Below are 16,148 nucleotides of genomic sequence, written 5' to 3'. Positions count from 1 at the left end.
TTACATAGAAGAGTTCAAAATCTAACCTCTCCATGAGGACCTGGTCCTGGTTCTTCAGTGACACACACGTCACCCCTCACACTGTCACCCCACAGGCCTTTGCTCACCCCTTGAACAGTTAGTTCTTAGCATCCACTGTAGTTTTCTGTTCTGTGCCCATTTATCTGTCCAGACTCTGGTCCTTCCAGGGAAACCACATCTTTCTTCCTATAATGAGTGACCTCGCTTACCCCTGGCCACAGTGGGTCCTGGAGTGAGTGTGTGTTACAAGCACAAACAAGCAGGAGGATGAGTGGTGGGTACTGGTGAGAGGATGTCTAGAAACAAACCAGCGCGTCTGCACACACACGTGCACACACGGCCCACGCGCGGGTCCAGGTCAGCCAGAGCACGAGGCGAGGCCGGGCCCAGGTGCAACCCTCCGCCCCACAGGATCATCCATTTGTACGTTTTTATCAGTGTCCCTGATCGAATTTCTGCCTTGCCTGAAGCTTCTGGCTACCTTTCTCCAGGTCCATTCACCTGGACTGGTCACAGGGAGTTCCTTGGAACTGCTACTGGCCTAGGGTCCGCCCCTGCTACTTCAGAAGAACGTTCACTCTCCTCATGTACGCGGCGCGAGAATACCAAGTAGAAACGCAAACATGCACACCGCTGCCCTCCATCTTCGGGAGGGAACACGGCACGAAATAGGAAAACGAGGCCTACCGCCGATCTTCCCATGACACCCCAGGACATCTCATTCGTTGGCAATCTGTCAGGCAGGTATCAGTTCAGGTGACAGTCTTCACCTTCAAATCAATTGAGGTGAATTTTGCAAGAATCATTTAAGGAGGCGTGACATCAGACCTCTGATTTAAATAAAGATGTATGACATCTTCCGCTTTTCATCTGTCTTGTCCTCTTACGAGGGACATGCAGTCAGCTGGCTGGCACTATTTCACATACATAGAAACTCCTGCCGCTTATCACTCCGGGTTCCATTACCCCGTGCGAGTCCCTTTCTTTCCCCTCCTAACAGTGGCTCCATTATTTTATTAGTGTCCAAAATGAGACCTCGTAGACAGTGATGATCAGAGAATAATGGAAATTAGAGATGGAAATGACAGATTAGGTCTCCTTGTCTGTTTCCCGGGGCTAATGTTCCTGTCAGTCAGAAACTCAGGGCTTCAGCCTGGCTTATTTTAAATGACACCGACATGGGGCCTCCACCGTCTCCCTGGAGGCGCTCGTCTACGTCCCAAGACTGTCTGTGCACCAGCCACAGGGACCGGCAAAGCCTGGTGCGATTACCAAGTGAGGTCGGGCACACCCTCCCGTGTTCTGTCTGCAAGGCAAGGGGTACGCAGGCTGGAGCCATTCGCCACCAAGTCCAGTCACCGCGGAGGGCCAGCGTGGATCATTCGGGGCCAAAAAGCAAAAGGATGTTTTGTCATTGTTTTCTTCTGCAAGCAGGTTGCAGGTTGGGAGAGAGAGAGCTGGCTATGCATCACCCTGACAATACCCCGCTCGCTAAGAAACATCGCCAACAGATTCTCAGCCATCACAGCTGCTAAAAGCCTGGCTCCCCAGAAACTCTGCGAACATTTCAGGGTCAGAGAGTAAGAGACCCTCTTTATTCTTGGCTAATTGACACCTGTTAGCCAAGTCCTCTGTCCTCTGGCCAATCTTTCCACAACAATCCACTTCAAACACATTTACCCTCCGGCAAGCACCTTCCTCCAGGTTCTGGGGACTGCGGTCTCCAATTCACAGGGGAGGGAGCAATCCTTCACATTCACCACCAGAAACTTTCGGGGCGTCCTGACTTCCCCACGCGCGTTCTGACCCGGGACTCAGATTTCCTTCCCCTACCTTCATTCTCTCTTGTCCTTATCCCTCAACCTCAACCCGTTCCAGAACATTTGCCCTCTTCCGACGTCTCCAGGCATCCATCACGCCCTGACTTAGTCATCAGCTGGCCAAGTTCTCCGACTTGAGTTCTGTCCCTTCATCGTAAATCACCCCCATGCGCTCTTCAATCATTTTTATTGCTCTTCTCCAAACTCTCACCCATTTGTCTCCATATTTATTGCACTGAGTCCAGAACTAGATTCAATATTCGAGGCTCGGTCTCACGGAATCACGCAGAGGGGGCCGCGCCCCCCCGCAGCGTGTGAAGTGACACGGCCTTCTCTCCCCCTAGTGCCAGGCCTCAAACACATGTCTCATCTGCACGCCAAGCAGTCACTCTGACATGGCTGCAGCCCTGAGTCCCTTCTGTTTCCCTTGTTCCTTCGACTGCTATTACTGTGAATGCCCCCTCCTCTGTCCACAGCCTGGCTGGGCGGGCAAGAAGCCCTCGGCACCCAGGACAGCGCCGAAAGGTGCTTTGCAAAAGCAACAGGAGACACAGGAAGGTGACGGTCGCACTGCCACGTGAATGTACGTAAGGCCACTGAATTGTGCGCTCAAAAGCGGTTAAAATGGTCAAACTGATATTATGCATGTTTTATCACAAGAAAACTTCATAGAGCAAAAAATTAAAAAAATAAAATAAAGAAGCATTAGATGAGGTAATTTTTTTATCCGCTCACATGTGCTGGAGGGAAAGCCAAGGTCTTACAAAGAGTTGTAATTGGCGACCAGGCAAAGAATCTTCACACTGAGCATGCCCTGAGCCTGCCTTTACCCCTGCTGACAGTCCTGTGAAAGCAATTTCCACTCCCGTCGGTCTCGCAAGCCCTGGGCGGTCTCCACGGGGTTCTGCGTGGCTCTGCGCACCTCCAACCAAATCAGCAGCCACGTTCTGCTGGTGCAGTGCTCACGGCTGGCGGCAGTGTGACAAGGGAGAGGGACAGCGTGGTTTTCAGATCCCAGCGGGACGGCTGGAGTCAGAGGCAGCCTCCCTGAACTGGTCAATGGAGAAAAGGCTGATAGGGACGTCGCTGGGATGGTAGGGAGACGGAAATGCACGGGGACATTTTTACCCATCCACTGCTCAGACTGTCACCCGCCTTGAGCTCGGTCTCCCTACAGGCGGTGTTTTCCTCCACGTCAGGCCTGGGGGATGGAGCGGGGACATCCGGGGCCTGGCTCAGGTGCCATCCCCTCACTTACCCCTGGTTCGTGCCCCATTCGTTCCGAATGCACAGGTGCTTGTGGACGGGATCCTTCATGTAGCCTTCGTAGCACAGGCATTCCCCTTCGAGGCCGGGCGGGGAGGGAGAGAAAGAAACGGACAGGAATTGATTACCGTGTCTGTGCCGGGGCCGGCGACTAAAAACAGCCAAACTCGGACTCTCGTGGTGTCACGGCGAGACCTGCGTCCCGTGATGTCAGACACCCGTGTCCACCGCCCACGTGAGCGAGCACACCATCCATCCCTCCATGTTCGACTTCGCCATCATGTTCAGCTCAAGAGGCATTTAGCACTCACGAAGCACCTGGCACCTGTGCCCTGTAGACACAAAGCCCAAGAGCTCGGAGCAGAGGGACTACTTGGTCATCGTTAATTCCTGGGGGCCTGTTACGCTGCAAGGCACACATCAGGCGATCGATAAATGTCGAAAGAGTGCCTACGAGAGTAATTTCACCAAATATTTCTAAGAATCTAAAAAGCAGGTATTACTGGCTCTGCTATGTAGATGGGGGAAACTGAGGCTCAGAAAAGTAAGGGGCGAGGAGACGGCTGGTAAATGGCAGAACCCACACTTCGATGCATGTTTGTCTGACCCCAACCTGCTCTTCCCATCATGCCGTGCTGCCAGCCCACACAGCGACTCCTGCAGAGGGGCGCTTACACCGACCACGGTTTTGTAGCAACTGTCACCTGCAGTTCTATACTTGCTCAGGGTGTCATTCTGCTTCATCGTCACGCGTTACCCCATCAGTGCGCCACCAGCCCACCGCCCCCCTGAAAGCGTATGTACCTGCGCACGTACCTAGGTGTGTCTTCCCAACAAAGGTTTCATAACACGCGGCCGATGTACAAGTACATCCAAGACCCCCACAAGATGAGGAACCCGCTCTACTGGGCCCAGATCCTGAAGGAAGTTGCTGCTGCTTCCTCCTCAGGCAATGCCAGGCACCCCTGCACGGCTGAGACCAGTCCTGGGAAAGCTCTGTTAACCCTTCACCCGCTGGTTATCTCGGGTGTGAGGTGTGGCTTCCTGAAATTTGTAAATAACTAAGGCGCCACGCCCCAAGGAGGCTAGAGGCATGCAGTCTCTTTCTCTCCCTTCAAGAGACACTTCGCGAAGATATTAATAGAACGATAGCTTTGAGTGCGATCTTCACTTTTCAAAGGCCGAGAGCGGGATGCAGGAAGTTGAGCAAAGGGGCTGAGCAGGCTCTGAGCAGGTTGTGTATAGGATCTCAGCCCAACCGTTCATTTCCAGACTGACCTATAAATCATGGTCCAGCAGCTCCTCACTCCCAGGTGATGGGCATTTTGCTCCCCACACCTGTCCAAGGTGCTGAGGGGTGCAGTGACAATCGGTCACTCCTTAGTGTGTGGGGGTGCCACGGAGAGCATCAGGTCTCCTACATGGCAATTCAGGGTTCCACAGGGGCTGCACCCACACAGACTCCACCCTACTGGCGTCAGGGTGCTGAGCTGGATTTAGGAACGGCCGGGCGGCGATGAGTCGGACACAGGAAAACACAGCTTGGAATGAGATAGCTGATGATAAGGCTTCAGCTGAAGGCTGTTTCTATTATTCCAGAGAAAGCACCAACTCTAGCCTAGAAGCTACACAAGGGCAAGAACAAAGTTCGTTTCCCCCATCTGAGTAGGTCTTTTATAAGTACTGTGTAATGGCAAATACCAAATTAATGCGTTTGCCATAAATGTGTAGCTGCCACCCCCTCCACCTCGCTGTAAGCTGCAGGGATCTGAGCAGGTAGTGGGTCTAGGGCCCAGCTATGCTTCTCCCTGAGGGAAATCACGTCCCCACTGCCCTTGTGGACACTAGACATGAGACGACATTGCGAACAGGAAGTGACCACAGAGGTTGCCACACCCAGTGCTGCCCTCTGACTCTCAGAATGACCTTGGTTGGATGCCTTATCTGGACTTAAGGATGCACAAAAGGGACTCTGTCTTACACACTTGATATCTAGTTACCACAAGATGTGAAAAGTAACTGCAGTAACAACTCAGAGTTCAAGCAGAGCGTGATTTTCCTAACGATGTCAATACCTACCCTTGGTAGGCACGTTGCCTTCTCAAACTGCCTTCACGGTCATTATCCCCTCAGGGGGCGCCCGTCATCCCCTCCTGTGTGGGGACGCGCCGCTGACAGCACACAAAGCTTTTCTCCGTATGATGTCCCAGGCTGCTCGATGTCGGAGCAAGAGACATTTCACACGCATCAGGCTAGAGTTTGAGAGTATCCAAAACCTGCCTCAAATGATCCTCATTCCCCCGAACCCACCGAACTTTCTCCTTCTGTGTTCCTCCTCCAAACCAGTTGGCCATCTACACAGGAGGGAGATCAGACTTGACGAGGAGCGTTGCTATGGCAACCCGCTGTGCAATCTTGACTTTCAGAGGGTTTCCGAGCAAGCACCAGCTCCGACTGTTAGCTGTGAATTTTAAAGACCCCACCAGGGTGTTGGATGCCCTCCTCAGCTCCAAGTGTTACAGTCCCTGCATCTGCTGTGACAGATGGCAGGGAACACACGACATGCTGACTCCGTGGCAGTGTTCACAGGATCCAAGGGGAAGGTGTCACGGCCACGGAAAAGTGTCCAACCAGGATGGAGGCAACCCCGCCGCCAGAGGGTAGAAGCCCCCGAAGGTGACCTGTGCACCGCCTAGAGATGGCGACACTGCTGTGTGCTCGGTACCCCGAAAGCAGGCACCTCGAGGGACCTTGTCTGATGGATGGCGCCTTCGGTTATTTCCTGCTTACAGCTGAGGACTGAGGCGCAAGTCTTACGAAGGCTTCAAGAAAGACCTTGGAGCTAGGGCTCCGCAGGCAGGCCTGGGCCCACCACCGGTGCCCCGTGGTGAGCTGCAGACAGATCAAAGCGGAAACTTCTGAGTCACCTCTCCCCTTCAGGTGGCTGATGGCGCTCATGAAATGGCATTGGGTGTGCTTCAACGAAAGAGGGAAATCTTTGCAAGACATCTGGACTTCGGGTAATCTAATTGCCTGGTCTCCTTCCCTCTGCAGACATCAGGCAAAACAAGCCAGGCCCAGAGTCAAACAACCCTCCGTGATCCCGGGAGGGCAGACGGAGGGCACTACGCCCGAGCTATACCCTGAAGGAAGGTGCTCTCATCGAGCTACAAAAGGGAGTTTGGAGTGAGCGGGAACTCCAGGTGACAGGGACCAAATGGCCGTGCTACCCGGCCAAACCTGGTCAAAAAACCAGAGCAAGTGAGAGACAGAGAGGTGGTTCAGAGCGCAGAGAGGGAGGGGAGCTAGATCCAGTCTGGAAAACTGGTCCCAGTCCGCACCAGATTTCATACACAGGGTTAGGACTGGGTTATGGAAAGATCTGAGACAAAAGAAACTTGGGGGAACATCACAGGTGGTGATTAGAACTTGATTTAGTTTGGAAGCCGATGCTCCTTGCAGACCCATAAACCTACACATCTTGCAGTGGGAACGAGGGTCTGTGGCCAGGATGGATGGGGCTGTGACGCCGAGCAGGTGTGTGAGGCCTCCGCAGCTGCCCATGTGGCAGAACAAAGCCAGACGCGAGTGCAGAGAAAAGTCACCGAGACCGGTTGCTCTGTGCCACCATCAAAAAGCAATCAAACAAACATACAGCCACAGCAAAGCCCTTAGAAAGTACCGGAGAAGTCAACCTCTGGCTGGGCCCAGTTGGGCATGAAGCCGTCCAGACTTAGTGATTTGGTGTCAGCCCAGCTGGAGCAGAGACACACCTCAGGGTTCCAACCCTGGAAGGGTCTGGAGCGAATGTCCCCGTGCAGGTGTTGAAGGGCTGCTAGGCGTAAGTGAACTCTCAGCCCACGATATCCGTCCCAGCAGCATGGACGCTGCCATGGACCAGGGAGTCCGGAATGGAAAACAGGTCAGCAGGTGACCTCGGCCCGGGTTCTCCCATGGACTCCTGAAACGTCTCCAGAAAGTCTACTTAACCACCCTTTAAAAATTGGGTGGGTGCGGTATGAAGGGTCACGTAGCAATGCTTCTTCTTTCTCTCTCCCATTCCTCTTCCCCTGGTATGTCCGTGTCCCCAGCTGACATAAACAATGACCGCAAACTCAGTGGCTTCACACAATCCACACTTACTGTCTTGCAGTCGTGTAGGTCAGAAGTCTGGCGTGAGCCCCACTGGGCTAAAATCAAGGTGTCTACAGGGTACTGGGGGAGAATCTGTTTCCTTGCTTTCCCACGAGGGTGCCCACATTCTGGGCTCCTGCCTCCTCCCTCCATCTTCAAAGCCAGCAATGGCTGGTGGGGACCTTCTCATATCATATCCCTCTGGTCTTCTCTTCTTCCTCCCTCTTTCAGTTTCAAGGACCCTTGTGATGACATTGTGTCCCTCTGGTTAATCCAGGATAATCGTGTTATTTTAAAGCCAGTTGTTCAGCAACCTTAATTCCATCTGTAACTTTAATTCATCTGTTCCATGTAACAGACCATCCTCACGGGTTCCGGGGGTTAGCACGTGGGCATCACTGGGGGCCCATTATTCTGCCTACCACACCTGGCGTTCCGGACCGCTGAGCAGGTGATGCGTAAACACGTGTTAACTCCGGGACGCTTTGGAAGGATGCTTGAGGAAAGCCCCGGGCGCCAGAGGTTGCTCCTCCGCACAGACCGAGCGCCTGTCTGTGTGTCTGCAAAGCATCCCTGCGCACCTGCACTGTTCCGGGCACCCACACAGGCAGACCCCTCAGCATGGCTGGGAACGCGCACGTCCCAACGCTATGACATTTCCAAGTGAGCTCGCTGGCGGACCGCAGTAATGTCAACTTGACTTGCCGCCAATTCCCACACTCGGCTCTTTGGGGAGAGGCTCCAGGATGGAGTGTGGGAGGCGATGAAACTTCCTCCCGAGGAGCATGTGGGATGACCACATCGTCCCATGTGCGGAGAGCAGCAAGGCGGGAAGAGGGAGGCTTTCTAATTCCAGCGTTAATGAAAATAAACGTCTCTGCGCCATCGCTTCTCAGCTGCCGCCCCAAATGAGGACGCTGCGCCTCAGCTCTGTTGTGGGATTTGGGTTCTTATTTTTAGTCTGCTTTCCAGTTGGAAATCCATTCATTGTCATGGATACGGGGAACCATGAGTGAGGACTGGAAAGGAGACGCCTGGGAGGGGCTGGAGGTGGGATGGCAGACTGGGGTGGGCGATGGGCTTCCCCGCTAAGGACGCCTTGAGGCTCAGGAACGGTGGTGGCTTGTGTAGTTTTGAATGACACATTTGTTGGATCTGACATGTCTGGGGAAATGAAGCGACGCGTTATAATGCCACCTCTGCTCTGATTTCACGATGGCTAGAACACAGACTCAGGCAAGGGTCGCTGTGGGACTTCGGGCAAGTCATCCGCCGCCGCGGGGAATTCAGGCGTTGATCCGAAGTAAGGAGGCAGTTTATCTGGGACCCCGCCACGCAGACACGGATTCCTTGTTTCCCCATGTAGTTAAAACAGTGTTTCTTCTTCTTGGAAACCTCAGTAGCAGCTTCCAGAGCTCCCTGGAGATCGCACTTCTCTTGGACGTGAGTTTAAGATTGTCCCAGGGTCTCATCATCCAAGGAACGGGGGCCCAGAGACGGGCTCAGCTGCACGGACAGGACCCACCTCTGAGCCGAGCTCTTTCTTCTTGCTCCCGAGCACACTGATTCTGGGCCGGTGCACAGCCCATCTGTTCAGTTCGGCGCTTGCCTGGCAGCGTGGGCAGAGCAGCGAGCAGCCCCAGACATCAGATGTTGGAAAGGCTGTACTTTCTCCTCCATCTGGGGACCTGGAACCTCCGTGACGGGCCCACGTGGACATTTTTAGACCCGAGAAGGTGGACTTGAGATGTTACAATGACCCTTTACTGACCCCTCTCAAAGAGAGAGAGCAATGGACTACAACAGAAGCAAGGGCTAGATGGACACCTGGCCTCAACCTCTCCTAATACCCCTCCATTCCAGCACCTAGAAAACGATGCATCTGTCAGGGTGCGTGTGTGTGCGTGTGCGTGTGCGCGTGCGCGTGTGCATGTGTGCGTGTGCGTGGGACGGGCTGTACAGGTACAGAGAGCTGGAGGAGTTGGCCCCTGGCTCCAGCCGCAGTTTACTCCAGGGTCTTAGATATCACTACGCCCCCTTCCTTTGTTCTAAGGCATCACACTACTTGTCTGGAAGGATCTGTGTGGGGTACTGAGTCCACTGGAAACAGATCTTTTTTTTTTTTTTTAATCCTCAACCGAGGACATTTTTCCATTTTTTGTTCAGATAGAGTGGGAGGGAGAGAAAGGAAGAGAGAGAGAGAGAAACATCGATGTGAAAGGGACACATCGAGTGGCTGCCACCTGCATGACCAACCAGGGCCGGGGACAAACTGCAACCGAGGTACATGCCCTTAGCGGGAACCGAACCCGGGTCTCTCTGTACCGCAGGCTGACGCTCCAACCGCTGAGCCAAACCAGCCAGGGCTGGAAACAGATCTTTATAGAGATGGCTGAGACACCCCTTTCTACAGTGAAGTGCAAAGCCACCTGGAACATGGTGCCCGAGAAACACTGAGTGCCCCGTGTGTGACGTGCCTGCAGTTGGACCCTCTCTCAGGAGTGCAAGCCCTATTTGATAATCCAGCCGCCTGAGAGACATCTGTACCCTTTGTCAGTAAACCCTCTTCTAAGATTTCTAGGGAGAACGGCACTTCAAATGTGCCCTGCATTTGCGTGGAAAGATACTCGTTTTAGTAGTATTTACATACATTACATTTCAAAGCATCCTAAATGTCAAATAATACAACAATCATCCAAATGAGCTATAAGATACACATACAATGGAATGCCAACTGGCCATTAAAAATTATACTATTGAAGACCATTCAATGTTCTGGAAAACTCAGGACAGGATAAGTGAAAACAAGAGGAGAGAAAATGCCGCTGGACTCCGGGTGCTGCAGCCCGTAAACACCACGTGCAGATGAAAGCTCAAAGGGAGGACATGACAATTTTAACTCATTTCTGCAGGAGACAGAATTATAGATGATTATCGTTTTCTCCTATAAGCTTTTCTAGAGTTTCCACATTTTCTACAATAAACATGCATATAAAGTCTAGCCCCGGGGGCTGATATCCCCTGGCTGGACGGCGAAGGGGCTGTGGAGGTCATCCGAGACTGAGCTCTCAGGTGAGGGCTACACTGAGGATGCTCCCCAGAAGGTGACCCACATTCGAAGCCAACATGCTCAGGGCCCACCCGCGGTGCAGCCTGCATGGCTTAGACTCCCAGCCCCAACGGGTCAGTGAGGGGACTGCCTGGGTTTCCAGGGTGATTGCAAGAGGCATGATCTCTGACAGTTACCCGCTGCCCGGCGCTCCCGCCTACCAGTTTCGGGGTCGCATTGGTGTTCACAGGGGTCCAGGAGCCGCCGGGCACAGAGGTCCATGGCCCAGGGCCCGCTGGAGTTCTGCTGAGAGAAGAGGACCACTTGGGCAGGGTTCAGCCAGTCGCTGGCATCCAGCTGGCTCCCCTCCAGCAAGATGAAGCGGCTCCCTGCAGGGGGACAGAGAGAAGGCATGCCCCTGTGCGCACACACACGCACACGCACGCACACCCACACGCACACACTCCTCTCTCTCGCGCTCTCCACAGATTAGCCCCAATCCAAGGCCATTCCTCCTACTAGTCCGGGGCCACATGAGCCCCCAAGAAAGGTACCAGCAGGTGGAGGCTTGGCCACCCCTTGGCCGTCCCACCACGTTGTCCTCTGCTGCCTTGTCCATCTCATGCCTAGCAGGGTGGGCCTAAGGGATACAGGGACAGAGCAGCTCTGAGGGGGCCATGGTGCTGCCCCGTGAGCCCCAGCCACGGGCACTGGCACTCGTCCAAGGACACGGCCTTGCTGCCTGTCGTCACTTGTCATTGAAGAGCAGGTCCTCTAGCGGCACGACCGTCCCCACTGGCTTCAGCCTACAGCAACCAGAGAGCAGACGCTGGCAAGCGCCGTAGGAGCCGGGGCTAACCTTACTCGGAGGCTCTCAGAACCTACACTACTCCTTCATTGTACGGGGCCCCCTGGAGTTAAGTAAACTGTTGCCATGGTGTTCTAGGCTTGCAACACGTTACTACAACGAGGAATTTCACACCAGGGCATCGCAAACCGAGGCACGCCTGATTCTTCAGCCCCTCAGCTACTCCGCTCAGCTTCTCCCCTCGCAAAGGCTACGAGACGCTCAGTGTCGACCCACCCGTGTGTAGGACGCCCCGCATTTCTCTACAAAGGTAGGGGCTGAATGAAAAGCACACAAGTGGGGAACGGGAGTGAGCCCAGAGAAGAGGCCACCCGTCTGGTTCTTAACCTGCTTTTCAATGTCGCCTGTGGACAATCCACTTTTGTCCTCAGCCTGATTTGTCTGTGTTCATTCCCCCCCCCATCCACAGTCATGGGTAACCGTGACCCCTGGCGTCTCTGCAGCCTCTCGCCCACCCCGAATCCGCCCTCACTGGGGAGGAAGTCGCCTCTCAGAGGTGGGCTCACCATCGGCGATCAGGTGCTCCGGGACGTGCAGGGTGATTTTGACGACGAGAGGGCAGCTGGCGTGCGAGGTGCACACCAGGCCGATGGCGCAGCTGGTGATGCTGATCAACATCAAGGTGGTCTTGTTCACGGGACTTCGGGGAGAGCCCACTGGAAGCGAGACACAAGCAAGACACGTGGCGGTGAAACCTCCCGGGGAAAGGCCAACTCGGACTTGCTACCCAACCCGGCAAACCGGGGAGGCAGCTGGCAAACCCAGGCAGCCCAGGTGCGCAGCTCTGCAGGCCTCAGTGACATTCATCCTCGTGGACACCCTGTCATCAGTTGGAGCCAGAGGGGACTTGGCCTACTGGTGGCCTCAGGGTCAACAACCGTCAGGAGTGTGCAAGTCATCTGCAGTTTCCTTGGGCCAGGCCCACAAGAGAAATGACAAAAGAGGACGTTCGCCCCTCCAACCTCTTGCCCCCTGGTGGCCGGACCCTGCCTGACCTCCCTGCATTTCCCACAGCTTTCCACAGAGGGCGCTCTCACAAATCAGCTCTTCACCTCAGGCATTTCCAGAGCTTGCGGACCTTGCACTACTCTGTGGGGGGATCCTTGCTCTGTGGGGTCTGCGAGGAGGAAACGGAGGACCGCGTGATCTGCATGAGCAGAGGGCGCTGTCGCCCAGAAGGCCCTCTGTCATCGGGCAAGGCCATGCCTGGGAGCTCAGTGGGAAGAGAGGAGTTGGGGAATCAGGAACACTCCGGGCAGCGGGGGTGGGGGCAGGTGCGGGAAGTGGGGTTCTGGTGTGTTTTCCGTTTGGTTTTTGTTCTGGGGGAGCTGATTTCACGTCAGGGCAGAACAGACATGGGGAAGGAAGGCGGCAAGTTGCCAACGAAACGTGCGGGTCCTTCGGAAGTGTCTTGGGGTCTGTGCTGATATGTATCACCGAGAGACGTGAAAGACATCCATGTGTCCGACAGTGGGCTACGTGCCGACATACTTTTAAAAATCTTGAATGTATGTTTCCTCCCAATAAGCCTATGTCTGCTGGTCACTGCCCACCACAGGTAAGGAACCTCATGTGACGGTTACCCCTGAGGAAGTGCAGTATGTGTCAGGCGCCAGCGCCCAGGGTCTAGGGCTCTTATCACGTGACCACGACCACATGTCATGAGGCAGAGTCCGCAGGGGACCAGGGAGGGAGACAGGAGCAGGCAGGCCCAGGGTCAAGCGGCCACAAAGGCGGGGAGCCAGGATCAAAGCACAGCCCCGTCTCCAGCCGGGCCTTTGGAACAGCTGCTCCCAGGAGCTGGGGAAGGCTGGGTCCGTGGCTCGAGCAGCCTTTATGGAGCAGGGTCGCTGAGGGTGTGTTGGCAGGGCTGGGTGTGAGACGCGGGGCGGCAGGCGGCCTCGGGATCCTCTGTCCCTGGCTACCTGGACATATTCCACTCCTGTCGTTATCCCCACACTTTCAAATTTCCACCCCAGCCTAGCCCAGGCCTGAGCAGCCGGACCGCCACCAGAAGGTCCCCCAGGCACGCGGATGCAGATCCCAAAGCGGACCTGCCCCGTCCTCACACCCTGCCCCCCGTCCTGCTTCCGTGCCCAGCGAATGGCACTGCCATCGACTGGGTTCCTCTTCCCGACCCTCCCTCGTGCCCAGCTCCCCCTTCCACCTCCCCACCAATGCCAGGCAGTTGTTGTCACTCTGTGCCCAGACTTTCCCTTGCGTCGTGCTCCCCTTGCTACCTGTGCTGGCTCCGCACCTGGGCCAGGGCAGGAGACGGGCACTCGGCCTCCCTCTCCACCTCACCACGCTCACCTGCCCGCACACTGCCCCGCAGGGCTCCATCACCAGGCACAGGGCCAGGGCCATGTTCTCTAAAGCCTCCAATGACTCCCGCTGAGGCGCCAGCCCCAAGTCCTGCCCTGAAGGCCATGCCCTTCCTCCTGGCCCTCCAGCCATCTTTCCTACGAGACCACGCGCCTGCCCCCCCAGCTCCAACCAGTCAACTATTCACTGCTCTCCCGCGAGACCCTTATCGTGAATGCCTGGGACTTTACACATGTCACTTCCTCCTCCGCAGAATGCCATTTGTCACCTTGTCAGCCTGGTATGCACCTACTCTTCAAGTCTCAGCTCCAACAACAGCTTCCTGTAAACACTTCCCTGAAACGTTTGAGAACAAATTCTCACTTATTCTTTGCTGCTCCTCTGGCCCCGGTGCGCCCAGCTGCGTCCGCGCGTGTTCACAGCCTTGTGGCCGTGCACGGTCCTGGCCGCTGCTCTCACGCGGTGGCAGTAACCTGCTCCCCATCTTCCTGGCCCTTCTGCCTCATCAACCCCTCATCCAGCATCTCCGCCTGGCTTCAAAATGTCCAGCCGTCCCCTGTGACCTCCAGGACCAAGGGCAGACTGGGTGACGAGGCGTGTGCGGTCCTGTCAGCTGGCCTGTGTATTCATGTCCGGGGTCACAGCTGCCATACCAAAATGCTTCCCCTGCTTGGAAATGCCCGGTTCTTTTGTGCCTTTAAGACTTGTCTCTGCCATGTTCTTCTACCGAATGCCCTTACCCTAGATTCTCCTCTTTCAATAAATTCTTTATATTCTGTAATTGTTTTTTTTCTCTCTCTCTCTCTCTCTTTGTGCCTCCGATTGCTGCCAAGTAGAACAAACTGTTCTCACTTCTGAGGATTCATTTTCCTTTATTCAGATTGTTGAATTAAGACTTATCGCTATACCATGTTTTCATGTTTCTGACGCCTATCACGACGCCTGACCCATGGCAGGTAGGTGATACAGTTTCTTCTTGGCCTGATGGATGCATCCGGTTCAATTCAACGAGCACTTCCAAGCATCTGTCACAGGCACAATCCTGCACTCGGCACTTTGGGAAAGAAGTTAGACGTGCCGTCCCTAAGGAGCGTGCCGTCCAGCTAAGAGCAGTACACAGCCGATGTGCTAGGAGAGCTCAGTCTTTGAAAGGAATGGTTTTGTGCTGCAGGGAACCTCACTCTGATTCGTTACTATGGCTTTTCTTAAACAGAATTTATTTAAAGCGGAACACACCCTGCTCTGGTGTGGCCTGGGTTGATGAGCCTGTTCCCTGTGTATAAACATGTAGTGAAGGTCAGAGGGTCCACGCTCTCCCCTCAGGGATGCTGGGGCATCAGACATCTGATCTCGTGAGAAAAATGATACGGGGTTTTGGACTGATAGTCGCAAAGCCCACAGAAACTGCCACGGAGGAATTAAAAGGACTCCTTCCAAACCCCGGGAAGAATGCCCTTGGTACGAAAGGAACGCAGGTGGAGGTGGGAGGGGGTGAAAGGTAGCTGTCTTATGGGGCATTGGTTGATTATTGATTGGGGAAATCCTATGGAGTATAATACAACGTGATGTCGCTCAGATACCCTCCGCGGTGTCCACGGGGCCCTGTCCACCGTTCTGTAAGAGGAGCCGTGGAAATCTGAGGCTGTACCGTGGAGAGTTCTAATAGCAAGGAGAGTAGGGATTTCATCGTCCCTTGCCGGTCACCAGAAAAAGCACATTTTAATGTAATTTAATCCTGACAGTAGCCTCATTCTGGGCTATTGCTAACCCATTTAATACGTGAGGAAACCGATGCTCAGAGAAGTTGTTGTCTTTATCTGATGCCACACAGCAAGTGACTAGTGAAGCAGATTGGTGCTTGAACCCAGACCTCCCTCGGTGAGGATGGTGATACCAGCAAGTCCCAGGAAGGAGCAGACAGAAGTGCAACAGCCACACCAGGAGCCACTACGCACCAGGGTGGCATGGATAGTGGGTGCATGGATGCGGAGCAGGATGGATGAACTCTCCCGGCCCCTGCAAGGGGGAGGGCGGGACCTGGAGGCATGGGCTCCCGTGATTCTACTGTGACGGGACTAATGGGCAAATACCACAGATTATCCCTCAATTACCCAGCCCACCCCCACCCCTGCCTCACCTAATCCCAAGGCCAGTGTGGCTGGGTAAGCAAGGGTACACATCCTGCCCATTATTTCACATAAACACACTTTATCAACTTTATTTCCTGTCTCTAACAGCAAAATATGACTCCCGGGGCTTCCAGAAGGAATTGAGAGTCTTCTGACCAAGAAATAGCCTTTCAAACAACTCGGAAACCTGTTTGAGAGTGCCATTATCTGGGAGAGATGATTCTCGGGCGGTCCACTCTCGGCTCTTCTTGCTTCCTTAGGACTGAGCACCGTCTACAGTGCAGGCACTGGGTGTGGTGCAGAACACTCTGCAGCTCCCGCCCCCCCAGCCCTCCGGCCTACCTCTGCTGCGTCTCCGGCTTCGAGAGGGGTCGGTGTAGAAGGTCAGCTGGGGGTCGTTTTCCGTCTCTGTGCCGGAATCCCCTTCAGGGTTCAGGAAGGCAGAACCAGCTGTAAGAAACAGGACCACGGCAGAGATAACACCTTCAGTCTTGTCTTCGTGACACCAAATCATTGGGCACATTCAAGAGAAAAAT

General features: G+C 54.6%; 1 protein-coding gene across 1 annotated transcript in view; it reads right to left on the bottom strand.

The window, feature by feature from the left end:
- ASTN1 (astrotactin 1) overlaps nucleotides 1-16,148 on the bottom strand; it is a 282,406-nt gene that overhangs the window by 125,584 nt on the left and 140,674 nt on the right. The window contains exons 5-8 of the mRNA XM_036272001.1: nucleotides 15,955-16,062; nucleotides 11,665-11,814; nucleotides 10,512-10,679; nucleotides 3,100-3,184 (exon numbers count right to left, since the gene is read on the bottom strand). Coding sequence (XP_036127894.1) covers nucleotides 3,100-3,184; nucleotides 10,512-10,679; nucleotides 11,665-11,814; nucleotides 15,955-16,062 — 511 coding nt within the window. The remainder of the gene's footprint in view (nucleotides 1-3,099; nucleotides 3,185-10,511; nucleotides 10,680-11,664; nucleotides 11,815-15,954; nucleotides 16,063-16,148) is intronic.

The sequence above is a fragment of the Molossus molossus genome, unplaced genomic scaffold (assembly GCF_014108415.1).
Source record: "Molossus molossus isolate mMolMol1 unplaced genomic scaffold, mMolMol1.p scaffold_m16_p_20, whole genome shotgun sequence".
NCBI classification, from domain to species: Eukaryota; Metazoa; Chordata; class Mammalia; order Chiroptera; family Molossidae; genus Molossus; species Molossus molossus.
The sequence above is the reverse complement of the archived record's forward strand: the minus strand, read 5'-3'. Positions and strand labels throughout refer to the sequence as shown.